The sequence below is a fragment of the Falco peregrinus genome, chromosome 10 (assembly GCF_023634155.1).
Source record: "Falco peregrinus isolate bFalPer1 chromosome 10, bFalPer1.pri, whole genome shotgun sequence".
In the NCBI taxonomy this organism is placed as follows: domain Eukaryota; kingdom Metazoa; phylum Chordata; class Aves; order Falconiformes; family Falconidae; genus Falco; species Falco peregrinus.
Window position 1 is genome coordinate 24,071,742 of NC_073730.1, and position 27,808 is coordinate 24,099,549.

The 27,808-nt window shown below is 47.6% G+C and overlaps 2 protein-coding genes and 3 non-coding genes across 15 annotated transcripts; 4 read left to right on the top strand and 1 right to left on the bottom strand.

Moving 5' to 3' along the window:
- Positions 1 to 69: 69 nt before the first annotated feature.
- On the top strand, positions 70 to 22,811 carry ARMH1 (armadillo like helical domain containing 1). 9 transcript variants are annotated; one of them, XM_055815153.1, is made up of 12 exons: positions 70 to 544; positions 908 to 976; positions 1,495 to 1,661; positions 2,476 to 2,614; positions 2,690 to 2,744; positions 2,940 to 3,027; positions 5,445 to 5,567; positions 5,976 to 6,048; positions 7,032 to 7,161; positions 8,011 to 8,088; positions 8,846 to 8,954; positions 13,351 to 13,691. In XM_055815153.1, the coding sequence occupies exons 1-12, from the start codon at positions 339 to 341 to the stop codon at positions 13,554 to 13,556; spliced, it is 1,443 nt and encodes a 480-aa protein (XP_055671128.1). In that variant the 5' UTR covers positions 70 to 338; the 3' UTR covers positions 13,557 to 13,691. The 9 variants fall into 9 exon arrangements, 1 of the variants encoding a protein (XP_055671128.1); XR_008748990.1 differs by lacking the exons at positions 70 to 544; positions 908 to 976; positions 1,495 to 1,661; ... (4 more) ...; positions 8,011 to 8,088; positions 13,351 to 13,691 and adding exons at positions 3,246 to 5,014; positions 22,678 to 22,811 and having other exon boundaries at positions 7,007 to 7,173; XR_008748993.1 differs by lacking the exons at positions 70 to 544; positions 908 to 976; positions 1,495 to 1,661; ... (4 more) ...; positions 8,011 to 8,088; positions 13,351 to 13,691 and adding exons at positions 3,248 to 5,014; positions 15,848 to 15,920 and having other exon boundaries at positions 7,007 to 7,161.
- LOC114012479 (U5 spliceosomal RNA) lies at positions 3,527 to 3,641 on the top strand. The gene has a single exon (XR_003554943.1). It is a non-coding gene; the product is annotated as a U5 spliceosomal RNA (small nuclear RNA).
- LOC114012472 (U5 spliceosomal RNA) lies at positions 4,517 to 4,632 on the top strand. Its single transcript, XR_003554936.2, has one exon. It is a non-coding gene; the product is annotated as a U5 spliceosomal RNA (small nuclear RNA).
- Positions 5,143 to 5,257, top strand: LOC114012477 (U5 spliceosomal RNA). Its single transcript, XR_003554941.2, has one exon. It is a non-coding gene; the product is annotated as a U5 spliceosomal RNA (small nuclear RNA).
- KIF2C (kinesin family member 2C) lies at positions 9,589 to 27,757 on the bottom strand. 3 transcript variants are annotated; one of them, XM_055815150.1, is made up of 21 exons: positions 27,579 to 27,757; positions 27,348 to 27,442; positions 25,650 to 25,751; positions 25,391 to 25,439; positions 22,645 to 22,764; positions 21,757 to 21,891; positions 21,274 to 21,374; positions 20,928 to 21,023; positions 19,707 to 19,761; positions 19,458 to 19,620; positions 19,109 to 19,199; positions 17,444 to 17,507; positions 16,243 to 16,334; positions 15,897 to 16,039; positions 14,238 to 14,442; positions 13,698 to 13,808; positions 13,131 to 13,198; positions 11,475 to 11,580; positions 11,281 to 11,397; positions 10,791 to 10,917; positions 9,589 to 10,325 (listed from the first exon to the last, which is right to left on the bottom strand). In XM_055815150.1, exons 1-21 carry the CDS (start codon positions 27,640 to 27,642, stop codon positions 10,249 to 10,251), a joined length of 2,181 nt encoding a protein of 726 aa, XP_055671125.1. In that variant the 5' UTR covers positions 27,643 to 27,757; the 3' UTR covers positions 9,589 to 10,248. The 3 variants fall into 3 exon arrangements, with proteins under 3 accessions (XP_055671125.1, XP_027644046.1, XP_005238556.1); XM_027788245.2 differs by having other exon boundaries at positions 21,775 to 21,891; positions 27,579 to 27,756; XM_005238499.3 differs by lacking the exon at positions 21,757 to 21,891 and having other exon boundaries at positions 27,579 to 27,753.
- Positions 27,758 to 27,808: the final 51 nt, after the last annotated feature.

Consider the following 27,808-nt stretch of genomic DNA (forward strand, 5'->3'; position numbering starts at 1 on the left):
AGACTGGGGTAATGGGTAACATTAAAATGACTTTATTAACAGAGCAGAGAAGAGGGCTCCTGTGGTGAAGCCACCTGCCTTGGAAAAGAATGTCAAGTCTGTCGCAGATTCATTGTGCAGCTTCAGACATACCAGGAGCAATCCTTTTGCCCCGGTTTCCTATCTATGAAATAAGTATAAAGGAAAATGAGATTAAATTAATATCTAGTAAGTGCTTTAATATTATTTGCCAGACATTTTAAATGTGATTCTGGTGGTTAATTCCTTAGTACAGGCTTTTTCTAGCTTCAAAGCCCTTTTTTAACTTCTTTCTCACTTTTGTCTAGGCAGAACAGATCATGACCTCTGTTAAAGAGCAGGAAGCCATCGGAAAGCTCATGGTTTCCTTGCAGAAATGGGATAGTGCCCACAAAGTTGCTCGAAGGTGCATCCTGGACAACTTCATTAAAAGCAATGATGGCAAGACAGAACCAGAGCTGGAGCTGGAGCTCTCCCAGGGAGCCGGCTTATTTCTGGCTCGCCTAACAGCATGGCTCAGGATGACGTATCTGTTTCCTTGGACAATTGGAGATGGCATGTGGTAGTGAGATGGAGAGGAGGAGAAAGTTCTTTACTGAAATTTTGTTTAAAGAATAAGCTTCTATATGGAGACATCCATATCCAACCGTGTTCTGCAGGGTTAAAAAAACCGCTGGCAATCTAAAGATGGAAGTGAAGGGAAAGCCACGTAACCTGTCTCACAGGGACCTAGAACTGATGTTTTTTCTCATATCGGGATGAGCGTGCTGCCTCTCTGCCTGTGAGAGGAAGGTCCATGCTCTCTCCCAGTTCAGACCTCCACATAGTCAAAGGCAGCCTGGGGAGCACCACGATGGTCTGTAAATCTCTCCTTAGCCTTGACAAACAACTACACTTACAGCACATGCCTTGACAAGCTGCTGAAGTCCATTGGCATCCTCCTATCTGCTGCAAGTGGGTGAGTATAGAATGTCACTCTGTGAAAGGTGCCACGGGAAAGGCACACAAGGGTGAGGGGGTGACTACATAAAGTAACAAGTCCTTGGGCATCTTTTGGGAAGGCTGTGTGAGCATTTCAGGCAAGACAGGCCCCAGTGAGGCTTGTGGTAGGAATTTCAAATGCTCTCAAAACCAAATCCACTGCTTGTGCATTTCTCCAGAGCTACCAGGTCACGATGTGGAAAGAGTGTGGTGAGAGTCTGAGTGAGGCAACAAGGCTTTCTGTGCCTGTGGTTCAATATCTGAAATAAGCACAGAGTAAAACAGGAGCTGGTGACCTGCTGGCAGCAAAGCATGCTGCTGGCGAGCATCTGCCTTTGCACTCTAGGGTGAGCCTCCTTGTGTTTACTGCCTGGGCACAGGATACCCACTGCAGCGAGGCCAGAGATGATAGTTCCCTGGAGCACAGCATGCTGACAGAGGAAGATGGGCTCCAAGGCAGATGACACTTTGGCTTTGTTCCCCCTATCCTTGCAGGTGCAGATATCTTATTGAATTTCTGGAGGCTGGAGGTATCTTGATTCTCCTGGAAGTACTAGGGCTGAACCACCTGAAAGAAGAGAACAAAAGGGAGTCTCTAAAGCTGCTGCAGCTTGTTGCAGACGCTGGCAGGAAGTATAAGGAGCTCATTTGTGAAAGCTATGGTAGGCAGCATGTCCATCTGTGCTTTTTCCTAATTCAGGCAAGGATGTTCTCCCTGACCTCTGGCCCCCGGAGCTGCTTGCCACGCTGAGCCACTCCCTTCCCTCCACCTGCTGGACAGCAGATTGCCACGGTGTTTCTCTGGCTGGAAGGAGTTCAGAGTCTCGGCTATTGTTGAGCAGTTGCATTTCATCCCCTCTCTCAGTTTTTAATGAGCTCGCTTTCTTTACAGTCATTTCTTTTGATGTGATATTGCTGTCCCGCTGGTTGCAACTGCTCTGGTTAAAACATTTTCCATTCTTACCTGCAGTGTTCACCTACTGCAAACTTTTCCAGACTTCCTCTCTGGGGGTGGAAGGAGCTTGTGGCTTGTATCTTTTGAAAGAACATTGCAACAGGTTTTTTTCCTGTTTTTTCTCCTGGGCAGTGGAAGCCAAACCCCATTAGTTGTTCTGTAGTTTGGATTATGTTGTCAGATGCTATGGGGTGATACCTGCCATCACAGCTCCAAGAGAGACGAAGTGGCAGGATCAGCAGAGGGATCCTTAGCACTGTTGGCATCCCAGTGTCAGACTCCGCATGTCTACCTGCAGAAGGGCTTTGGCCACCTACTCCAGCTGTGAATTTTGCCAAATGGTTTTCTAGTTGGTGGTGTGGCTCCTGACAAGGACAAGGAACTTTTTTGCTGGCTTCTGTTCGAGCCACACTTTAAGTGGGATCTGGTACTGGGTTTTCTCAGGGATGACAGTGAAACAGCTGAGATGGGTGACCCAGACTCATCCAGGCACATGAGTTGTTGTGTCTTTCTCTGCACAGGGGTGCGATCCCTCGCCAAGTTCTTGGCCACTTCCAGCTCAGCAGAGGCTCAAGAAGATATGCAGATTCTGCTGGACCCTTCAGACCATGGCAATCCCAAGTACCAGAACCAAGTCTACAAAGGCCTCCTTGCTGTGCTGCTGCATGTCACCACCCCCCCACCACCCCCACCACCCCCCCCCCACCCACCCCCACCCCCCCACCCCCCCCACCCACCCACCCCACCCACCCGAGCCCAGCAGCTGGCCCTGCAGACGCTGGGGGCCATGGGCCATGCAGGTAGGCAGCGTGCCTCCCTGGGGGCGAAGGGCAGCGTTAGCTTCTGTGTCCGTCCTTCCTGCCCTGACAGGAGCTGCGCCAGTCTCCTTGGCATTGCAAGCTGCACTGGGCAGCTCCAGTACTTGGATGAGGACAGCCTGGAGTACTGTGTGAAGACTGTCCCTGTCACTCTGTCCTTTTCCCCCCAGGACGTGGTGGGAGAGGCGCCATCCCTCCTGGTGGAGCCCGTGCTGGGCACGCTGTGCTCCGTGAACCTGGAGGTCCAGCACGAAGATAGGTAGGATCCCTCCAGCCACCCTGCGCCGTGCCCAAGGGGGTCTCCAGGAGGCTGGGGCTGGGCGTCTCCGGGCAAGTGTGGCAGAGGTGTGGGGAAGGGCGGTGCGGGCGGAGGGCAGAGGACAGGAGGCCTCGGTCCGTGCAGCTCCGGGACCAGCGGCGGGGCCGGACGGACGCAGCAACCCCAGAGGCCGAACTACTGCTGGGCTACAGCCCTGCAGGCCCACGGTGGCTCATTAGCATGGTGCTCATTAGTATGCGCCTTATTTGCATACCCAGGGTGCACCACGGGCTGGCGGCGCACTACCGGTAAAGCTGTCCGCCGCCGCTGCAGCTCCCGCGGGGCCGCTCGGGTCCGGGCGCGGGGCCGTACCGGTGTGCGCCGCCTGGGGCCCAGCCGGCGCGGCGGGGGATCGAGCTGGGGGCGGCGGGGGTCGCCGTGATCTGTGGAGCGACATCCGGGGGTGGGTACATGTGCGGGGGGGCCCTACCAGCCATACTCTGGTTTCTCTTCAAATCGTATAAATCTTTCGCCTTTTACTAAAGATTTCCGTGGAGGGGAACAAGCACGAGTGTCAGGGAATTTTTTGAGGCTCCACCTCGGTGGAGCTGTCTCTGCGCTAGTGAAAGACAGAACGAATAAACCGGGAAGTATTGTAACCGGGAGTGGCGGTCGGTGGGCGTAGGTGACACCTATGCCAGGGCCGGCAGCTTCCCGCAGCGCTGAGCCGCTGCTCGGGCCCTTCCGCGCCGCAGCCGCCCCGTTCCCGTTGCCTGCTCAAATGATGAGCGGGTGACTAGGTGGGAGCTCGGGTGGGCCCTTCTCCAGCCCCGGGCGGTGCGGCGGGGCCGCTGCCTGCCGGCGGCTCGGGCCCCGGAACGACCAGTTAGCTGGGGACCTGTTCTGGTGCGACGGGCCGGCTCCGCAGCGCTGTCCGGCCGCTCCGGCGCTGTTGGCCCCGCGGGGCTCTCGGGCAGGCCCAGTCGGTACCGCTCGGGGCCCAGCCGCGCCCCGCCCTCGCCGCCGAGCTCCGCTCCGTGGCGGCCGAAGCGGCGGTGGGGGCGGCCGGTGGCCTCCCCCGGAGCCGATTTTTGGCCTCTGCGCGGCGCTGCCCGCGGGGACGATACGACCCAACCCGGGTGCAACACGGTCCTTCCCGCTTCGGCTCGCTGGCGCCGGCGGCTCCAACTCAGCGCTGTCCCCGTCCGTGCCGCGGCGCCGGGGGCCGGCAACGCCGCGCCCTTAGCATGTCCCTCACCGCAATGGCTGCGATTAGCATACCCAGGGTGCCCCGCGGGCGGCGCGGTGTGACACCGGCAACGGGCACCCCCGCTCGGCGGCACCGGGGTCTGGGGCCCAGCGGGGGTGTCGTAGCCGGGACGGGCCGGTGTCGGGCCGGAGGGCGGCGGGGTTCCGAGTAATGGTCGCCGTGTGCTGTGGGGCGGCGGCCGAGGCTGGGTATGCGTGCGGGGGGAGGGCGCACTTATACTCCGGTTTCTCTTCAGATCGTATAAATCTTTCGCCTTTTACTAAAGATTTCCGTGGAGAGAAACAAACACGAGTGTTGTCGAAATTTTTTAAGGCTCCATTTCGGTGGAGCTGTTCTTTATTTGGTCAAAAGCAGAGCTAGAGTAAACAACTGAGCCTTGCATACCTGCTTGCGGCAGTAGCAAGGGGCAGCCGTCGCGCTTGGGGCTGGCGGCGGAAGGGATCCGCTGCGGGATCGGGGCTGGCGGCGGAAGGGATCCGCTGAGGGGTCGGGGCTGGCGGCGGAAGGGATCCGCTGCAGGACCGAGGCGGGCAGCAGCAGAGCCCGCCCATCTCGGGCCCCTCTGCGCCGCCTCCGTCGACCGCGCCGCCGCCTCATTAGCATGTGCCTCATTACCCGGCGGCTGTTTTGCATACCCAGGGTGCACCGCGGCCGCACCGCGACGCTGCCGGTGCCCGCCGCCGCTGCTCCCGCCGCCGGTCCGGGTCTGCCTGGTTTGTGCGGCCGCGGCGGGGCCGGGGCGGGCCGGGGCCCGCGATACCGGGGGCGGGCGGGAGGTGGTCGCCCTGAGCTGTGGGGCGCGGGGCCGGCGGCCGGTGCGGCGGGGTGGACGCTGAGAGTCATACTCTGGTTTCTCTTCAGATCGTATAAATCTTTCGCCTTTTACTAAAGATTTCCGTGGAGAGGAACAGGCACGAGTGTCGAGGAATTTTTTGAGGCTCCATTTCGGTGGAGCTGCCCTCACGCTGGTCAAAGACAGAACAAATGGCGGCGGGGTCGCGGTGTCACCGGCGGTGGTGCAGCCGCTGCTGTTTCCCTTCAGCAAACCCCTGTCCCCTTCCCGCGCAAGCACCGCGGCCCCTCTCGCCCGCCTGCCCCGGGGGGCCGGCCCCGCGCTGACCCGCTCCCCTCTCTCCCCTCCACCCACCCGGCTGCTGAAGGCCCCCGCGGCCCTGGAGGTGCGGCCCGCCCGGCTGAAGGGCCTGGCTGCGTTACTGGCTGCACCCAGCCAGAAACCGCCTGCCTTCCGCCGTGAGACCGCCCAAGGCAGAGGAGCTGAGGAGCTGGCCCGAGCGCACAGCAGGCTGTGCCTGCCAGGGCAACCGGGGGAGGCTCTCCCAGGGTCGCCCATCTCCTGCAGGGCTCAGGGGAGGCGCAGGGGCTGTCCCCTGAGGCAAGGGCGCTGCAGGGCTGCTGCTGGATGGGGATGGTGAGCAGGTCCTGCCACGGGTGTTTTTCCCCCTGATGCAGCAGCCCATGCTCGCTGAGCTGTGTCCATCATGCACACGCAGGGTACTATGTATGATATACAGCCACATGGTTTTCCTAAGGCATGTTTCCTGGAAAACTACATCATTCTTTCATGCTAACAGTGTAACTTCACCTCCCCTCCCTTCTAACATCTTAGAAGTGTTTGAAAACATCATTCTCACCTTTCTAATGTTCCTCATGCAGACCCAACCAGACTTTGTCTGAGGGAGCCTGTGCTGGCGTACGTTAAGCAGGCAGCTGCTGCAAAAGTCATTGGGTAAGAAACTTTGAGTAAGAAACTCTGGAGCAGAATGTACAGGAGCATGAAAGGGACCTTAGAGCAGTGGCTTCCTTTGGGTAGGAAAGGACTGGGAATGTTCCTCCCAGGGAGCATCCACCCGTTCACCTCTGGCACTGCTCTCGTACCCCAGCTCTGCCAAATTTCCAGTATTGGGCTCTTTAGAGATGGGATGTGTTGAGGAATGGGGCAGAGCCGCTGCCTGCAGGTAGCAGTGATCAGACCCTCCCTGCTGCTGATACTGGAGCTGGCTTGAAGTTTTATTTATAGGGAGATGCCTATCTGCTCTGGCCCTGTGTGTTGTCACAGTGTCCCCTTTATGGCTAGACCTGGCAGCAATGTGTGTACCCTGCCACACCACAGGGCTGAAGAGTGTTGTATTGCTTATGGCCACTGTATTCTCCACATAGCTGGGAGTCACAGTGAGCAGTGAAACACCCTTATTTAACATCAGCCACCCAATGGAAGAATCTAGCGCCTATGATTGACTGCAGAGCCCTTACGGAAATTCAGCCGTTTGTGCTAAAATGTTCATTCGGTATGAATTTCCTGCAGTGTCCACAAGATAGTGCTATCAGAACATTTTTCTTGCAAAAGCAGATGACAAAAAACCCTTGGTGGGTACGGAGACACACAAGTCTTCCAGGGACATGTTCACAGAAGTAATGATGGTAGTGTTTGGGGCCTGGGTTCTTTATAGTCGCACAAGTAACTTGCTACATTGAATACACACAAGAAAGCTCCTGCTAATCATTAAAAAAATGGTTCTCAGCAAGCCCACACGTTAGATGATTGCTAATCCGTGCGCAGTGTTTATTTTGAGACACTTCTGTCTGTTGGTGCCGCTAGGGCAGGGTAGGAACATCATTTTCTCTGGGGGTCGCACCAAGAGGACCAGACCTAATTTGCTGTGTCCTTCTTCCCCCATATGGGGTAGGGGATGATGGCCTGTCTCATTGCAGCGTACTAGCCAAGGAGTTAGCAGGAGTGGCTGAAGACCTGATCCATCTGAAAGTGGTACATGGCCTGATGGTTGCTTTGGGGAACGTGGATCACGTGGCCAGCCAGAGACATGCCAGCATCTCCCTGGAGGTGAGCGTGGTGGTAGATGGCAGTGGACATCATAGCACTGGGTCTGTTCCCAGAGCACCTGAGCAGAAAGGCTCCCTACACTATGGTTTGTTTTTTTCTCCTAAGCATAGCAGACACAGGTTTATTCACAAAGACAGGAGTGACCCTTCAGGGAAGAGCAGTATTTCCTCTCCTGTCTGCCTCCCCTCCACACACAGGGTGCTGGGAAGCCAGTGTTAGCCCTCATACCTCTGTCCTGGGTAGCGAGCACAGACAGAGCTAAGGGCCTAACCATGACAATTTGCCTGGAGCAAGACACTAGCACAGAATTATAAGCAGGTTGTTTTTTTCCTGCTGGTGCTGGGTAAAGGGTTTTGGCCTGCCTTTGCACAGCTCTGCCTGTGTAACAGCCACAGGGAAGGACCATGCTGTCAGTAGATGTGAAGGGCTAAGTAAGTGATGGCTGAGAACAGGCTGCTCAGGGTGAAAAAGGGTTTAGAAAACTACCTGGTCATGCAGAGGATCAGTTCTTCTGAGCAGGTATTGACAGCATGGCAGGATGAACCTGCTAGCAACCACTGCGCTGCAATCATTTCACTGAAACACCCTCCCGCCTCTTGTCAATGAAGGTGGGAACTGGCACTGGGGGAAGGACAGAAGGGAACAAGGTGATGCTTGAGCAGGGACCCACAAGTTCCTCTTGGGTGTTCATGAAGTGCCATCAGTAGCACCAGCGTTAAAGAAGGTGGGTGAGGGACTTGCTGACGTGTGACCCAGGTTATTGGGAGCCACACCATCCAGGCAGCTCTACCCTCTATACATACACTCACATCCCTTCTCCCTACACACCAACTCTCTGTTTTGTTGCAGTATTTTGTCCACGCATTTCCCTTCATGGAGGAGTGCATAAAGAAGGCACTAGGACACACACTATTCCAGCATTTTATGGTAAACACACCATCCTTACAGGGTTTATTAGTGGCCCTAGGACCTTGGTCTGTTTTGCAGGGACTGGATTTCTTTTCACAAGAAATCCAGTCTTGCACAAGTACCCAAAAATAAACCAAGCCATCCTTTGAGAAGCGTTCACCCTCAAATCTAGGTGTTCAGGAAGAGAACTGCTCTGACTCAGCCCCAAGACAGAGCAAGGAGGGATCTCAGACTACTGCTGCTTCTGTGACAGTGGGAACTTGATGTCAGAAGTGTGAGCTGAAAGGCCATTGAGGCAAGAGGTAACCTGAGCTCCTCCAGATCAGGTCCCTCCTGACTAGCTCCTGGAGTAAATATACAAAGCAGTAAGCAATGTTAGGTCAGGGTAGGGTGGGACAAATAAGGGGCAACATTTTGTTCCTTGCACCCAGGCCCACCCTTACTTATCCCAAGACACCACTGGGCAAGGCTGGATAACCCAAGGGTAGTAATATCTGAAGTGAAACAGGACTGCTTTGCTTTAGTCCATACTCAGTAGGGTGTAACAGCAACAGCCCTTTTACTCTGAATACGATGCAGGCAAAGCCCAAGTACCAGCCCACTTTGAAGATTTAGAGACCCTTAGAGCACTCGGCCCCACACTGTGCCCAGCACCTAAACTGTTGATCACAAAGTGCCCTAGCTGTCTGCGTTGAAGTATCCCTTCTCTAGCTGCTTGTCACTGCTATTTGCCCACATTTCATTAAGATCCTGACTCTTCTGCTGCCTTTCCTAGGACAGTCCTGAGACCTGGTACACAAAAATGGATCCAGTCCAGGCTGAAGAACTAGTCTCCAATACAGTAGACATCCCCAGAGACATGGCAAGGATGCAGTCCACAGCAGGTATGTGCACAGCTAGGGACAGTCACTTAAAATGACACCCTTCACTTTCAAGGGGAGAAGGCAGCTCAGGAAGCAAGCCAGTGTGGGGGTCTAGGGAAAGAGGGAGTAATGACAGAAGGATCCCTTTGTAATCTGATGTTTGCATGGCTGCTGGGCCCCAAGCTCACAGGGCCATTTGTCCTTTCAGAGACAAACCCTGGAGTGAGCTGAACAAACAGGAAACATGCCTCCCATCTGTCCTCCCTCAGCCTACCCCTCCTGTCTACTCCTTCCCAGAGGACAGGTTGTGTAGGGCCACCTGGACCAAGGTTGCACACAAGGGCCATGGCAGCACCTCCCTGCACCTGAGCCAGGGACAGCTTTGCACTTCTGCCCTCAGATACAGATTTTGGTGGACTGCTGAAGATGTGTGTTTTATGTGGCATGCTAGCCCTGGGAAATATGTGAAAAAAAAGTAGCATCCTGGAGCCATCTTCAAAGCCCAAGTAAATTCCCATGGTACACGAGAGTCACAGGGCCCTTCCTACTTACCTGATGTCATAAGAGCTGAATGACTCACTACATGCAGAGTCAAAGCTCAGGTGCAGGATAGGTACCCTCTAAACCTTTGATAAACTAATTCTACCCAGCAGAATCTCAACATTAAGAACAAAAATTTACTTTGAGTGATTTTTCTGTAAACATTCCAAGTGTAAAGGCTTTAAAGAGAAACTTCAAGAAATCACCAGCAGCCAGTTGTTAAGGGCTGTCAGACTTCACCAAAATCAACAAGAAATATATTTTCTAAGACAGAAGATAATTAAATCCAGGAATATTTATTTACCAAACTTCTTAAAATACTAGGTTGATGGGTTTTGGGGTTTTTTTTGGGTTTTGTTTGGTTTTTTTTTTTTTACAATTACATATAGTACATTTTCTTTCTAGAAAAGCCAGACTTGCAAGTTTTGCAATGATTCAAGCACATCTGGAAAGGTTATATGTACACTAGGAAACTATACATGTGTATCTAGCTCTATTAGATGAAACCATTGTCACTAGCAAAGGGCCAGATGCTAGACACATCTAGCAGACTCCCCAGCCCCCCCTTCCCCAAGCCTTGCATGGGGGTTGCTTCTAGCACTCCACTAGAAGCCTGATACCTGGCCATGAGGAGACAGAGGCTGCCAAGTTCACTGCCTTCAGGCACATGACCTGCAGACACTCTACTGCTTTTTAAAACAGGAGTTACACACACCACTGACAAACATGTAAGACATACACAAAACTGCTTGTGAACCAGGTTTTGCTGTATTTACTAAGGCTTCCACCACCTCATCTGCTTGCTGGCTTGTTCCTCCAGTTGCATGGCAGCCCCCAGGGCATCCAGTGTTTCTGTACAGAAAGACAGGAGTGACAGGGTGACTGACTTAGACACTGAACACCCCAGCCCAGCTGTCCCCCTCAGCAGCTCAGCAGGGCTCTGCAAGGGCCACGGGGGGCCTGGGCAAGAACTGCTCAGCCAGCTTCAAATCCTGCATGGTCCCACAAAGCTCTTCAGCTGTACTTGTTCATTTCTACTCATCAATAGTTTCAATCCTGCAGTTTGCAGTTCAAACTAGATGCCACTAATCAAACCATCCCAGAGGGCCAGACTTCCCTGGTCTGTAAGGCAGAGCGGGTGGTAGTACATACAATAGGACGTTACAGATCTGTTCAGATCACCTAGGAAAATTGATCTGAACCGTAAGCTATGCAGAAGGACTGGGTGCTCAAACCTCCACAGGTATACTGGTGTTACTTTCAGGTCTTTGAAAAAAGATTAGTGACAGCACTAGTCTGAGACACACACTAACATACCTCTGACACTAAGGAAGTTTCTTGAGCTCTCCTCTGTGAAGTACTTGGCTCTGCTCACAAAGGTCTCAAGATCATAGTCTGGTTGCTCCGTGATTCCCAAGAGGTAGTCAAGTTCAGTAGCCATTCGCTATATTTACAAGGGTAACAGTGATGAGAAATTGACTTTCCAGAAAGTTTTTTCAGATCTGGCACATCAATCAACAGAGCTGAGCTTCTACAGACCAGTAACAGCCAGTGCTCGTTGGCAGCACAGAGAGGTTGCCAGGGGGTTGTACAGGGGAAAGGGGTCTGGCTGGCCACAAGCACCGAACCAGCTGTGCAGGAAACCACACAAAAAAGTTGGCAGTGAGGAAAAAAAACCCACACAGCATTGTACAGCATCTTGCATCTCTACAGCACACAGCCTCCCCAGGAGCGCTTGGCTCAGACAAGGCAAGCTGCTATCAACTTGTAGAAGGCATCCTGGGCTGGGCTTGCCTTTTCCACATACCTGTCTCAGTTCTTTAAGCTGTTCTACAAGCTTCTCCTCCCGTTCGTTAATTTGAGTCATAGCCTCACGGAAGTTGGACATGTGGGGAGAGAAGTCCTCATCATCATCCTTGGAGAGCTGCAAGAAACAGTCCAAGTAAGAACAGAATGTTGCGCCCAGCTTTGAGGTCTGTTCAGCCAGCTGCACACACATACATTGTATTGAAGACCTAAGCCTTCTGCACAGGTCCCTTCCTCATCCTCAGTCTCCATCTGATTCCGTGTTTCACCACCTCCATTATGAGGACTGAGCTCTTTCACTCTGCAACAAGAAAGTTTGTGAATCTTCCAGCAGCTTATAGGCTACAGCATCACAAAACAGCTACCACAATCAATCAGTGCTCAGCAACAAACATTCAGCTGCACTTCAAAAGTTGCACATTGCCACCCCCAGAACAAGCTCACGGGCAGAAACCCCAGAGGCTTATAGGAAGGAAAGCTTGAGAAATGTTTATCTCCATGCCAAATCTGGGACCCCTCCTGGAGAGAAATGTCCAAGTACACAATGCTAACTGCCAGCAAAGCCTTTCACAGAAGCTGTCTTCCACATGTCAGCTTGGTCTGTCATGAGCAACTGAGAGAACTTAGTATGGAAAGAAAAGGAATAAGGTTGATTTTTCCCCGGAGACCCACTGTGCCACAATAGGTCTATAATAAGGATGAAAGTCATGGCTGATGACATGGTATTAGAGGTAGGTGTCAGACACCAGCCAGCCATTTCATTCCAGTTACTCATGTCAGCTTCATATTTCCAGTGAGTTTCAGCCTAATACCCCCTTTCTTATAGCTTGAACTTGCCTTGTACATTGGCTAAGAACCCAATGGGCCCAACTCAAGACTAGAATCCTGCTGAAGTACACCAAGTCAGATGTAGCACTTTGTACTGTACTTTCAGGTGAGCAGGAATGACTGTCCACCAGAAGGGGGAAAAAAAAAAAGCAACTTCAATCCAGAACCACACCTGTGAATATGTCAAGATTCACAGTGCTCCTGAATGCTTATAACAAGAATTACCATACGTCCTTTCAGAGTGGAATGCTTTCCAGGAAGGAACTAAGCAGCCTTTTGTGAACTAAATGAAGGAAAGCTACCAAGCCTGAAACATGCAAGTGTCTTTTTACTTGTCACCTCACTGGAGAGGTGCAGGGGCATGTAAAGGAGAGACCAGGAGGCACTCACTACTCTGTTACAGGTGTTCCAGGTATCAGCAAGACCCCCCAGGGAAACTTGGGGCTCAGTCCCTGCAGATATAAGCCTTGCCTTGCAGGTACCCAAAGTCAGCCATGTGGCCCTCAAAACACACTCCCACCATCTGCTTAGAGGCATTTGAGTTCTCTAGGTCCTTTAGATTTACCCAAATTATCCAAGGTGCCATACCCTATTAGTTCATATCAAAGTCCCTCAAGAACACCAAGTGTTTTGTGCCATCTCTAGGGCCACATCAGGGACACATTCTTAGCCTACCCTTACAGGTGCAACCCAAAGTACTAAAAAAAAAGTAAAGAGCATGGAGGTAACCACTGAGGACAGTGTAAGCTTCCTACAAAAACCAGGGCAGTCTGAAGTCTGGCATGAGAGACTGCTCTGAGGAAAGGAGACAGTCATGGTTTTATACAATCTCTATTATGTCTCACACATAGAACACCCAGGTTAGTTTCATAAGACAGCTCTGAGATAACTTGCTTTTAACAACCAACCTCCAAATTACCATTACAAGCAATAGAAGAGAACTAGATTTCAAAGGTCAGAATAAAAGCAGCCAAAACGCCTTCTGCAACAACAGTAGAATCCCCAAGTTAGAAAGGCCATTACCTGTCAGCGTATCTCAGTGTGTTTAAGGTGTACTCACACGAGCTCATGCCTGGAGAAATCATTGCTATCTGCAAACAGAACAGAAGACCTCAGTGACTCCCACATCTGACTTTTGCTCATGTTAATGGTCCTACAAATCTCAGCTGACAGCTAGGACACATTAGGACAAAGGGTCAGAGTTGAGATATTCTGTCAGGTCCATTTTTTTTTAATTATATAGCTTCTGCAGGACATGCCAGTGGCCCTGTATCCAGCTTCCCACTGGCTTCGTGTACATCCACCATGCTGCACCCTCCACAGGAAGCAAAGCCCTTTGAGGGCACTCCAGGCTCTACTGTAGATTCACTGCATGAAATTGACTTTGGCAGCCTTGCTGCTGCTGGAGCTGGGCATAGCTCACCAGTTTTTTTTAGTCACCGTGGGTGAGAAGAGGAAACTGACTTTTCTTTGCAGAGAATTGAAGCTTTCTGACTTCAAAGTCCTCTCACTCTAGAGGAGCATGCATCTATGTGGTCACATTGCAGAATCCATAAGCAGCGTGTGTGTTTGTGCCACGCGCATACTCACCATACAGGTCCTTGAGTTTGTTCCTATGAAAGAGTCTCTTAGCACCTGGGTCAGCTTGCTCTCCCGGAAAGGGGTATGAGACTTGTTCTGCCCTAAAGCTCGGATACATTCCTACAAAAAGACAAGCCTTGTGAATGCAATGTCTGCATCTCCTCTCAAACCGCTCTGCAAGCTATCACCAATTGCTGGTAAACCCAACAGGCTAGAGAATAGTCATCTCTATTACTCTGCAAGTGCTTCGTAGCCTTTTAAATATACTCCAGAGATTTGACTGTTACAGGACAGCTGGTATATCCATCACATAAAGAAAAAAAAAAAAGACCAGTGAAGCTCAAAATGGCTGTACCAGTGTCTGGCCTGACAAAACTGCACTGCTTTCCTGGAAACATTCTAACCATTTTCAGGGTTGTTAACATACTAAACTAGGATCTTTTTGGCTATCCTTTTCCCCTGCACTGGAAAGAAACAGAAGAGATAACCGTACAGTTGAACAGAATCATGTGTTGATTACCACTATTTGCTCCCTGATCTATAACTCACCTTCAAAGCCAGCAAGCTCTTATTGATTTCTGCACCTTCCATTCGTGTCTGCCGATCAGCACTAGATGTGTCCGCACCCCTCTCATTTCCTGCCAGATCCACCAAGGAAAATTTGCCAAGCAGTTTCCCTCTTTGGCGTAGTAGGATTTGGAAGCAGGCATGTGACCGTGAAGAGCTAGCATTTGCAAAAGTCTGCCCAGATGTCCTACAGCAAAGATGCAAACAAGTGTTAGAATTGTGTCACAGAAGGCACAACAGGTCCTGACAGCACTAGGCAAGACCTGCAGCCATTCAATTAAGTTGTTTAACCTCCCATGTTTTATCCCACACATTAATACTTCAAGTTTGCCTGAATTCCGGAATTACCTCTGATACAAGAGCACAGAAGGACTGCTGTAAGAAACATGAACCTGCACCCCAGTTGTAGAGATTTAAGGCTACTTAAGCTGCCTGGCTCAATTCAGCCGGCCTACACTGGAATGCCTTTCTGACTGCTAATGCCTTACATGCATTTGGAGCTGGAGGACGTACCTTCAGCACCGCATGTCCCTGCCTCAGAGCAGGGCACATGTCATTTTCCTAATGCATCTGCCATTACACAGCAAGCTCAGCCAAGCTTCCCATTAAACAGCATTAGCTGTGCTAGCACATTACAGTCATGTTAAATCCCCTTCTTCAGCCAAGCTGGCTTGGCATTTCACCTCTGCTGTGCAGCTGCACCTGCCCCATCACTACAAGACACAGGCTGGAGTCTTACAAGTTACCATAAACCTCCCTGTGACCTTCACTGTCATTTACTCCCTAAGAAGGCTGACAGGTTCGGTATCACTTGTCTTTAATGCCAGGGGAAGGGAGGGACGTTGTCCTAAAGTGAGGCAGGAGTCTGAAGTGTTGAACAGTTCTGGACTGAATTGTTAGCCGAAAAGGCATGCCTAGCAGAGTGCTGAATAAGCTTTCACAGGATGTGCATATGCAGTCTAATACAGAAGCCAAGTTCTCATTTGCCTAGTAATGTTTTCACAGCAGTTGCAACTTAGCAGAGACAGATAAGATTGGGTAATACAGATTTTAGCCCCCACCACAGCCTTCCTGCCAGAACAATAAGCCAAGCCTGTGGCTGTCCCTTGGCACCTGCTCTCAAGGATTCTTTAGACAAGATCCCTGAACAACATGCAGCATTTTTGTTTGTTGCCATTGGAATTGCTCATCTGGCCTGCAGTTAAGCCAAAAAATTTTTTGCAACTGTAAGTTGATGCCAGCTGCTCTTCCTTGATCTTACAAGCCCACAGGCAGTTAGTTCCCCGTGTTCCTGTAAACTATCTGATACTTCTAGAAAACAGCTAGACTGCTGTTTAGCTATAGCACCAGGGCAGCCATCTCCTCATGTGATTAGTTTCTCTCTTCTTACAGTTACATGAGGACATATGAACCATGAACTCTGACCTTCTCTATGGAAGGCAGGCTAAACCCATTCCTGCTAGCCCTTTATTCTGTAACCACCTTCTTGTATTCATGCAGAGGTGTTGCTCAGTGTCTGCCTATTACTGGGAACAGCAAGCTTCCGTTTAATTCCCAAAGCACCAGATACAGACATTGTGTATTTTTTCTAGACATGAAGATACAACAGGACACTACTTAATGGTTTTTAAGGCACCAAACCTGCAGGCACTGCCCATCTCAATCATTCTGATGACATCCTCAGCACAGGTGACTTGTCTTTCTTGGAGACCAACAACCTGGACCTGCTGCTTGCCATCCTCCAGGACTCGAAGCTTTGCCTTCTTATTCAAGAGGTCAAACACCTATATCCAGGCAACAAGATTGAGGAAAATCTGAACTAGGTCTCCTTTTAAAGGTGCTGTTTCTATATAGCTTTGTTAACATAGCCTTCCAAATCAATTCCAAACACATCAAGAACAACAGACTATTACAGAACCTAGTAAGTTTCACTCAGCTACTTATGAAGCATTCAACCAGCCAGGTCAAGATTTAAGAAAACTCTTACCTTGCCATTGTATATTTCAAAGAAAGTCACATAGACTTCCAGGTTCTGACTCCTGTACCTGGGCTGGTTTAGGAGAAGGAAGACATCTTGTGCTAGTGAGGAAAGGCAGAAGTTTAGTGAACTAGTTTAAAACTAATTCTAATTGCTACTTGATCTACTTTCAAATATTGTACAGCCATAAGGCAGTATCTAGCAGCTGAATGACAGTCATCCTAAACAAATGCTAGTGAAACAATTAGTCCTGTGCTACCATCTGGAGAATGGTTTCAGCAACATCCTCCTCATCCAGGGGAATATGGAGGTTTCTACTGCTAGTGTCACCCGCAGACAGCAATCCTTACTGATCTGGGGGAAAAAAACCCAGGGATCTGCTGTTGGTTTGGACAGGCCTGAAAGTCGCTTATCTGAGTTTCAAGCACTTCTTTGGAGAGCCTAGAAAACATGAATCTCTGAGCACCAGCATTGCTGCTGTTTAGAGGAAGCATACCAGATTAGTTCACCCTTTGGATGGGTCCAGTGCAGTTTTCACAATTAGGCTTCAGACTTTGAGCTGAAAAACAGAGCTTCCTTCAGGGCCAGGCATAACTAATTTTCAGAAACTAACAAACAGTTGCTCATTTCAACTGCCTTGCTACACAGACAAGTTTCACAATATGCCTTTCTAAAGGGAAGGTAGAAGTGGTCAGGGTTCATTGTGTTTTCTAAGCATCTGTTTTCTGAAATAATTTTGTATGTGCTAGGTTTTTTGCATCTCATGCTTACAGGAAGAAACATACATTCACATGCTTTCTGTATAACAAGCTTTATATCAGAAATGGGTAGGGTTGTGTTGCATTCAAGTCAGGTATTTCCAAACACCATCCCTAATCTGAGACAAAGGCGAAGCAGAAAAATCAAAATTAGGTGGTTCAGCCCAGAAAATGCCCAACTAGAAAATGTCAACTCTTTGCCTCAAAACCAAATATCTTCTGGTGAGTCAAGTGTGGATCTAGAAGCTTACAGGCTGGATGGAAAATATTTTGTGAGACTGAAAAAAAACAATCATACCTCCTGCAACAAACATGACTACCTATTACTGAAAACACAAATACTTCATGTATCTTTTACTGGAAATATTTAAAATAACCATACAAAACCAGTTCTTATCTATTTAAGAAAAACAAACACTAAATTGATGTTATCTGAAGAAAAGTCAACTTACACGCAAAAGCATATATGCCTTTTGAGGCATTCTGCGCTTTCCCAGAGAAATCTCCGCCCATAGTCTGTGAAGAGAAAAGGCTAGAGGTAAGGTGTGGTACCTTAATCAGGCTACCTGATTTTAGTCTAGAGAACATACGAGGAAGTTACCATATATATGTTCCAGTGTCAGCAAGATTATTAGAACACAGTGCAATTCAGGATAAAAATCAGTTTGCTGCTTCTCTGTCAATTCAGAAGGAAGATCTGGACTATGCAAAGCAACAGCTGAATGCCTGTAAGGCTGCGCAGCACAGTCACAGCTGCTGTTCCTCCAAGGGGAAATGCACAGCCTTGGCAGTGCAGCCAAATAGCCTCTGGTCAGAAGCAGCAAAGCCTCATTTTCTAGGACACAGGTTGAGTAACATTTTCACTGCTACTTGCAAAAACTCACATGATATCAAAACACATCAAACTTCTAGATCAGACAATACTTTTAACTCCTTTGACCAAATTTCAGTTAGTGCTATCCTGGCGATTTGCTCTGCCACTTTGATATGAGACAGAGTCAATTATTTAAAACACAACTCAATCCCATGACACATTCTCAATCTTCCAGGGTTTAATATGCAGCAGTCCAGCCTCAAGGTACAGCTATTGTACAGAACTAGTACAAGGACCCTAAGATCGGAAAGGGAAAGTAACTTCATTGCCTATGATTTTAGTGCCTCACAGTTGTATTCCTGTAGCGTAGCAATGCTCAGATGAGCAGGTTTGTCTGCCCATTCCAGGGCAATGGAGGCAGCCTATGTCCAAACTTCTATAAACTTCCAGATTTCCTTCTGGATTGCTGGAAGATACCTGCAGCTCACCACATGGCACTAACAATAAGAGATCCTAGCCTAAAACTTGACTCTAACACTGGAATGACAGCAACTGATTACTCAGACTGGCAGGTTAGCCTAGTCCAGTCCAGATCACTGTGGTTTGAGGGAAAGGCTTCTTGCAGAACAAGACAAGAGATTTGACTCTGCTATCATGCTGTGGGGAGAGACTTTCCCACTTCCCTATAGTTTCCAGAAGAAGAAAGTTCAAAAGACGACACAGTAGTTGAAAATTCAGAGCAGGTCACCTCTGTGGCAGAAAACACAATCTTCAAGTCTCTTGAAACTGCAGCTGGTTGACTGGAAGGAGTGGTGAGAAAACTAAGAATAATTTGTCCACTTCACAAAAAATACCGAATCACTTAAATGTTTACTGCAACAAGAGGTTTATTCTTCTATGATCACTAATGTCTTTGGAATGGCTCCAAGCTCTAAACAGCACAGACAATAGCCTTTGGCTCAGACGTAGGCTAATAGTCCCACTTTGCAGACTGCAGTTAGGCAGCGATAGCCATTTGAGGCAAGGAATACCCATGACTAACGCTAACATGTCAGGACATCCTAAGTCTTTAAAACAAACAGCTGTGGGGGAATTTTAGTATGATTTTCCTCACAACCTCAAAGGAAACCCACTAATACATCAAACCACAGAAAAAGAGGATTAACAACTGACAAAGTATTAACTTTAAGACAATAACACCAAGACCCAAACTCCTTATACAATCCTACTCGTTATCAACATCAAAGAGCTTTAAATTAATTTATCTGAAGTAGAAAATTTGAGACCTTTGATAAAAACTTACATGTGTTTTGCCGCTGCCTGTCTGGCCATATGCAAAGCATGTCGCCTTCCCACCCTCAAAGATGGTCTCTACAAGAGGTCTAGCAGTGAACCTGGATATTCAGAAGGTAAAAGTTAAGGCAAGCATTTCACACCCTGCTTCACCAATTTTCTTTAAAAAGTGCAAATAAAAGCAAATCCTTAGGGAATCAGCAAGGCCATGCCAAAAGTAAACTTTAGACTTTTCAGTCCTTTGGTTTCGTCCAAAAAGGATTTCAATATTTCAGGTGGCAGTTTAAGTCAGGATGCCATCTAGCCATAGCTCCATGCTTTTATCTTGCAAGTCATTCCCAGTGAGAAGAAAGCATTACCTGTATACCATTTCATTAGAAGAAGATTCATCAAATGAGAAGTCAAATCTAAATGCTTGGGTGTCAAGGTATTTTGTTAGGTCCACTTTCTGCTTTGGCTCATGCACCAACAGGACACACTTGCTTGGAACAGTAATCACATCACATTCCTTTTTCAGAAGTTCTGTTGACAGAGAAGACCCTCAGTTTTAACAAGAGTAAGCAATGTCAAACTGCTCCATGATAGAGCTGCTTGGCCAATACACTCACCTTGTTTATTGAGAGGGCGCTTCCTCACACAGACACAAATCCTATGTTCTTCTATCTAAAAGAAAAGTAATAATTTCCCAATTATACCCACACCTGCTTAGTGTTACAGAGAGAAGGATCCAGTGCTCCCTCACATCTACTTTTCTATATGGTGGACCAGTCACCGTACTCAGACCCACTCATGCAGGGATGCAAGTCTTAAAGTCTGTTTAGCGCAAAAGAAACACTACAAACAATTAACCTTTACATAGCATACTCCAGCATATCAGGTAGAAATGCTGCTATGCTATATAAAGTGCCCCAAATATTCTGTATCAGAATGAGAAACAAGTTTAGTCCTTGGCCAGCTTTCCAGCAAAATCTGTAATATCAATATTGCAACTATGGTCAAATTCAGGCAAATTATTATTTTAATTTACCCCAGAGGTATTTTTTGACCTGAAGTTCTTTACTGATGCAGCAAGTTTAGCTATTTGTGCAGCATGGCTACACAGCAGTTGAGTTTGAAAAAGTGCATATTCCATTGGGTGAAGCAGAGAGCAATGACAAACTTCTGTCATGCAGTAATACGTACACAAACAGCTGGTTCCCAGCTCTGCAGGATGCAAGCACACAAACCACTCAGTGTTCTAAGGTAATTCACACCCACTTTTTTGTTTGAATTTAAATGCTGTCATTTTTCACTGACTATAACAAGGCTTTTTTGAGACAAGGACTACTTGTTCTCAGGTATCAAACAATGCTACCTCCATAATTGCTGAAGATATGAATCAAGCCTGTTTTTCTAGGTTTTGACCTTTACTTTTGCTCCTCCGCTTTTTGACCTAGTTTAAAATTACTTAATATAGGATTTACACGCAGTACACTGCGTTATAGGGCAATAGTCCATTTTAAATTATACCTAAATGAGTTAAGCTACTATGTTACAGGCTCTGCCATTTGCAAGCTCTGAAAGATACTGATGTTACCACACAAATCATTGCATAATTGTCAAAGCGCAAGCTCTTCACTAGTGACATATGCAAAGTAGCACAAGGCAGCTTAGCCCAAAATAGAGAAAGTAAATGAAGTCACATATACCACCAGATGCCTCAAGATCACAGCATGCTCAGACTGTTTCCAAGGTGCAGTGATGCACTACATTGCTCATATGCTAAAATCTTCAGTACAAAATAAAGAACTGTCTACAGGCTGCAGTTAGTGGCCTCAGTCTTTACTTACTGGATCAGTTATAGATATTGGCTGGCAGTCTAAAGTTGCTCTAAACTCCTTGATCATCCGTGCAAACTCCCAGTTTGGGCAGCTGCTGTCAAATTCCTGCATGGAAAAAACACAGAAGAGAAGGTAATTAACCTGTTACAGAAAAAAGCCCCAGAGCATACCAAACAATCAGCTATATGCAATCAGAGATATTTCACAAGATTGAGAACTTCTGAAACTAGAGTCAATCCATCCTTACATACAGCTTTTTAAGAACAAAGCCTGACCAAAATATGTTTTAGTTTCAACTATTGTGATACTGTCAACATAGACTTTCCCTTTACTGGTGTATAGTAGAGTACTCCACCTGTGCACGTTTTGTCCTGATTTCACTAATTTGAGCTCTCTTTTCTTCTCTCTTGTTTTTCATTTTCTCCATCTCTTTCACAATGTTAGATTTTCTCCGAACTAGATAAAAAAAACATGTCCTTGGATTAAATTTTCATACTAGATTTTAAGCACAATACAAGTATTTCAACTTTTCCAGGCTGCTGACTGACCAGCTTGTACAGGAAACAATCACCTTCAGAAGGATGGTCATTAATTTTGCAACACTTCCTTCCCAAACTAGACCTACCTACCACAGAAATCACCTAGGAAGTCTCATCCCCACTCCAAAGTAAAGGCAGCTTTTCTGAGGCAATACTGCTATACCACAGTTACACATTTGTATTAAAATGACTCAAAATATTCAGCCTTACTGCTGAAGCCACCTTTTCAACCTTTAGTCTCGTAGTATACAAAGCAGCAATCACAGTGATGCATTGCTGACTGGTGAGTCAGTTCTTACCCACTGGCTCCCTGGTACCTGGGCTCACTGAAGAGCTCATTCTAGCAGCGGGCAGATGATCCTCTGTATTTCCATTTACATTTGTCACTGAGGCTTCTGGAGCACAGCTCGTCCTGCTAGTCCTGGTTTGGCCAGCTGCATAAAGAAGCCAGACCAAAACCAATAATGAAGATTCCAAAGGTCAAGAATAATTTTGTCTTTTGGAAAGCCTCATAGACCACAGGCATTTCTCAGCTCCAATTCTGGATCAGGAGAGAGAACTAGCTAAAACCTGTGGTAAGTCTGCAAATAATTTTTTTTAATCCTTTGCTGATCACCAGCTTTTATTCAAAGCTACAAATCAAGGCCACAACAACTAGACAAGAATTTAGTATCAAGCCTCTTATTTCAACACCTTTGCAGAACTTAATACACAAGGCATGCCCTCAGCTATTGATAGAGTAGGGCTGGTAGAGAAAATTTTGTAATTCAAGTAGGCTCAAGTTCTTGCTTCACTCAGCCGGGATAGGTAAAACTACTACCAGTATAGCTACAGAGCATGTTGTCAGCAGTGTTAAGGCACTTCTCTTCCCTCTCAAGCCCTTTATATAAAGTGAATACCACTTTATGCCTTTAAGCAGATACCACATCCACCCACACACATAACCAGGGCGCTCTGGCTAATAAAGCGCATCATTATTCAACAACATTGTTTCCAAAGTCCTTTGAGAATCCCTTCAGGTAGGAGCCCTGAATATTTACATAGCAACAGGCCTCTAGGTCTTTCTTGTTTTATATGTGAAGGAGCAGAGGTTGCCCATCCCCCTGGGATTTGCAGTTTACATAATTAAATGCACACAAAGCATCTTGCCTCACAGTAAGAATGCACAGGGTTCTTTCTCCACTCACCAGGAACTGACGAATTGTTTCTGGTTTGTGTAGAGGTACAGGGATCTACCCCCATCTCATTTTCCTGGAGGCTGCACTGAGATTCTGTGATAACAGACATCCTGGAACGGCCACGCATAGCTTTGGAAACAGGAATTCAAGGTCAGCGTCGTGCCTCAAACGCTTGCAAGTAATAAAGTGCTCACAAAATGCAGAACAATGGGGAACACTGTGTGGTTAAAAGAACCTTTTCCAGATCTTTGATACATTAACAAAGTACAGGACAAAGCAATGCAGGTTGGTGAAAAGTGATCATGAAATATACCCCTGCAGAAAAGCAAACAGTTTATTCTAGATTTAGTTCCAGTGAACTAATGAACTCACTAATATGGTAGCTCCAGAACCTTAGTACCTAGGAAGGAAGAAGTTACAAGTTGGGGAACTGAGAAATTCTTTGCAGCTTCACACTGGTAGGGCTGTGTGAATTAGCAGTTTGATGGTGACCAGTACTACTGCAATCTGGCAACTGGTCATGGGCAGCATCATGCCCACTATCACAGCACCCATGCACAGTGTGTGTGGTATACAGTGGAGTGGGAGCCTGACAACACTAAATTCAGCTAAAAGACTATATAATCACAACAGCAAATCTTTGGAAAATATCCTTTTGTAGGCAGTCTCCACTGTCACATGCTAAGATATTGCCTTCACTCAAAAGTCCATCACAGAGCTTCCTAGGGAAAGAACTGGAACATACACCTCAGTATGTAATTTGTAAAGAAATTTGATATAAAAAAATAGTGTGATATGCAAGCTAAAACTACCTTCACCTCCAGTGATCACAAGAATTTATCCAAAATCAATTGGTATGATTTCAGGGGACACCAGATCTGTTTCATACCAAAGGTTAATTTCAATTCTGGATCAAAGCCCTTAGAACCATAACCACAAAATTCAGTGCTCCTATCTGTTAACTCTTTACCTGGAATCTTCTGCTCAGGTGCAGAGACATTAGATGTCACTGCTGCATAGGAACAAAAAGTATCAGTTTCATTATACTCAGAGATGGCATTTTATTCCATTTGGTTTTGTCACACATGTCCAGGCCTGATCTCATCACAACTCAGCAGCACTTTTTCTGTAAATGTGAGTGCTTCTGGACAGGTGTACCAACTGGAGAGTATGCTGCATCTAAATGGGTTTGATCCAAGTGATCCTTGTACATGAGGATATTCAGCATCCTCCAAAATTCTTATTGGTTCACAGAACTGAAGCAATATCTGTTTCTTCATTCATTCTGAAAGCACTGCTGCTGCGTCTCTCGCTTCCCTGAATGAGATGGGAGATAGGCAGCTCCTGATCTTCTTTAATTTCTTTAGTCTAAGAACCACCAAAACTTGAAGCCAGTATAAGCTTTCAGATTGGTGCAGTACAGAGTTTGCAACAGGACAGATACTGACACTCATAGGGTTTGGCTAGTTATAACTTTGAGGAATATTTGAGGAATATTATTTGAGGAATACTAGAAACGCTGCTTCTCTTGTACTCTAAGCAAATCTTCAGGGACAAGACTGTGCCAGTAGGAAAGGCAACAGGTATTTCAGATTTGCAATTAGATTCTATACTTCAGGAAAGCCATGACCTCTGAGGAAACTTTTCCATCAGTCAGTGACTGGATTAACACACTTATTTTTCCAACTGGCTATTCAGCTCCATTAACTAACCTGTCAGAGCAGTCATAACTTTACCACATCATTCCACTTGCCAGTTCACAAAAATGTATGGAGAATTCTCTCGATTTGAGAAAGATCAAGATATTCAAGTACAGAACAGCTTTTGAAACATTAAGCTGCTGGGACTATTACTGCCTCTCCAATGCAAGGGGATTGGTACTGTTGTCTTCCAGTACCAGCTCTCCTTTCTTGCAACACATGCAGCACAAGAGGCCAGACAAACCCAGATGTTTTGTTTACAGTTCAGCTGCATGGAAAAGCACACATTTTGGCTAACTATGTGCTTTAAGAGAATAATTAAATTGGCAACCATTCAACCTCAGCATCACACAAGTGTATTATAAATAAACCTGTAATGCTGCCACTTGCAATTCAAAAAGCCAGAAGAGTCAGCCTCATCTCATCAAAACATGGGATTTTTCCAGCTCCTGACACCTCAGGAAAAACAATTCCTTAGCAATCCCACATCTCTATCTTCTCTTCTGGCTTTGCTCAAAACATTGTACTGACATACAATCACTGAGCCATGGCACACCAGCTGGCACTTTGGCTGCCTCATCTGAAATGTCTCCAAGGATAAAGCTCTAGTCACTGTTTAAGGTGACTGTTTGAAGAGGAGACATCCATTTGTCACCGCTATTTCTTTCTTGCACTTTACACTCATTTTGACACTGGCAATCTTAATAGCTGCCACTTTTTGTTGTTTGTGGCATTTGCAAAGCTCCATACAAAAATTTAAAACTCACAGCAACAGTAACTGCCTAGTGACAGTTAAAGCAGCATGAAGGAATAACTGCAGCAATGCTGCAGAAAAAGGCAAAACATCAACAAACCCTGGCTCACAGGAACAGGACAGCAATCTGTTAGCAAGGTTTCTGCACTCAGGAGTCCAAAGCATTGGTATGAAACAGTACACTCTTTATTAGCATTGCCCGACTGAGCAGCTTTATGATGCACTGAACTAGAATATTATGACTACAATGAAGGATCACCACTGTGTCACAGGGATATAGCGGAGAAAAGCATTTTCTCACCTTCCCGGGGAGCAGGAATTTTTGAAAGGGTTGTTCTACGCTTCTCTTTCTGAAAAAAATGAATACTTTAAGTAACCTAAGTAAACTGCAAATACCTAGCACAGCACTGACTGAAACAAGAATTTCTGACTAAAGTTTGAGACAGAGAAGACAAGTTAGAGACCTCAAACTTTAAGACTGAGGATATTATTTATAACAAAACCTATGCTGTTAATACTTTAGTACTTTAGGAGAGACCAAATCACTTTAAAGCACTTACCTGTACGGTTACATTCTCTTGCAAAGGAAGGTTCTCTTTCACATCTGCAGCAGGTAGTTCTGCTAACTCAGGATTTATTGTTAGTACATCATCAATATCAATCTACAAGAGCAAGGGCAGGATTTTACAGAGTGGAAATTTGCTGCTACCACTTACAGCATTTTTTAATTTTTTTAATCTTGACATTCAGTACAGGCAAACAAACCTGACCCACTGCTGCCAAACACTAAGTTACAATTGTCTGGAAGGGCAGGAGAGTAGTTCATATTCCGTTTGAGTAGTCTTATATGTCCAAATATGCTAGAAGAAATGTGCTAGTTAAGCCATTTACCCTCATCTGCCAGACACCATGCAGGTGCCATAGAGCACTTCTGAAGAGATGCGCAAAGCACATTTGGCATCAACTGCTTTAATCTCTTACTGCTAATCTTAGTAAATCTCAGCTGCTCTGTGACTTCTGTGCTAGGAGAGCATTAAGTGTTTACTGCGTGATTGCGCTTACTGAAATAAACTTCAAAGAGCTACTTAGACTTTGGGAAATGAAGGATTCAGTATTTAATCCACAAGTCAATTCACCTGCATTTTCACTTGCTATTGCAAGCGATTTCACCTAGGGCCAGCTACCACCTCCTCCCTGACCCTCCAGTGAAGTCATAATCCTGTCTTCACCACATTCTCAGCAGCCACAGGGCAGGGGGAGCGATGCGGGGGCAGACAGCCAAGGGCAGGCTCCAGCACAAAACCCAGCAACTCTCCTGGGTCAGTTTTTCAAACCTAACCCTGCAGAAGAGGTTGAAAGCAAGTGTACACAAAAACCCTGGTATCTCAGCAGCTTGCACTGGAATTCACCTAAGGTAACAACACAAGCAATACTCCAGGAAGTTCTTAACTCTTAAATTACCTGAATAAAATAAAAGTCCACAAAAAGAGCAAACTCAAGTAGGTTAGCCTCTATAAAATATTTGTATGGAATCTGTAAGTACCCAATTGGAAACCTCAGAAACCTTTACGTGGACAGTATAATGTATAAGTGTATATCAGTATATATACACTGTATATATAAGCATATGAGAACATTGCTAGATTTTGAAGCATATTCATAAACATTTAATATCATAACACATACATACAATTTAACCAGCAATTAATTACATCTGAATCTGCACATTTTGCATATTTGAATGTCGTATAAAAAATGGGTCTGAATGCAGAAAACAGCGTAAGATCTAGTTTCAAAGAACCAGCCGACAGCAACTTTAAGATTCCAACTAAACTCTAGAGCATCTATGTTTCCAGATAAATAGCAGGTCAAGCACGTTTGCTCGGTTACCAAAGGAGATCTTGTTAAGCATCAGAATGGCAGCGACACCCACCTCTGAGGACCCAGCCCCCCGCCCCATCCCACCCCACAGCAGTTATTGACATCGGCACAGCGTTGGGGCCGGAGGATGCCGTTGGGGACCGGGCAAGGCAGGGGGGCAGCCCGGGGGGGAGCAGGGCTGGGGCACCCAGCACCCGCAGCAGGAGGCCCGACTCGGCCCCCCCGCAGCGCTTCGACCGTGCGCGGCGCTGCAACAAGCGCACCCCGAGCGGGCTGCGGCAGGGGGCGAAGGGCAACCGCCGCGGGGCCTGCCCTAGCCCCCCCCGGGCACACGGGGCCTCGCTGGCCCGGGGGGAGCCCGCCCAGCCGCCACTCACCTCCTTCCCCTTGATAGCACCGCCCTCGACCCACTCCACCGACACAGAGGACCGCTCCACGCTCACCGTCTTCACCGTCGCCTTATGGATCAAGCCTGGAAGAGGCCGGCGTTAGGCCCCGGCCCAGCCCGGCCACCCCACAGCACCGCCCCACAGCTGCTGAGGGGGGTACGGGGCAGAGGGGAGCAGCCAGGACTCCGCGGGCACCCCGCTGCCTTCCCCGCGCCTCACCATTGCTCCGCTGGATGTTAATGACGAGACCGGGGCAGACGTGGCGATGCAGCTGGGAGTCCATGGCGCGGGGAGCGCGGGCGGCTCTGCAGCGGCAGCGAAATCCAAGGCCGGGCAACGGCCGCCGATTTAAACGCCGCGCGCCGCGGGGCCTGCCGGGAAACACGGCGGGAGGGGGGGGGCGGAGCGCCACACCTCCCAGCGTGCTCTGCGCACACGGCCGCCTACAG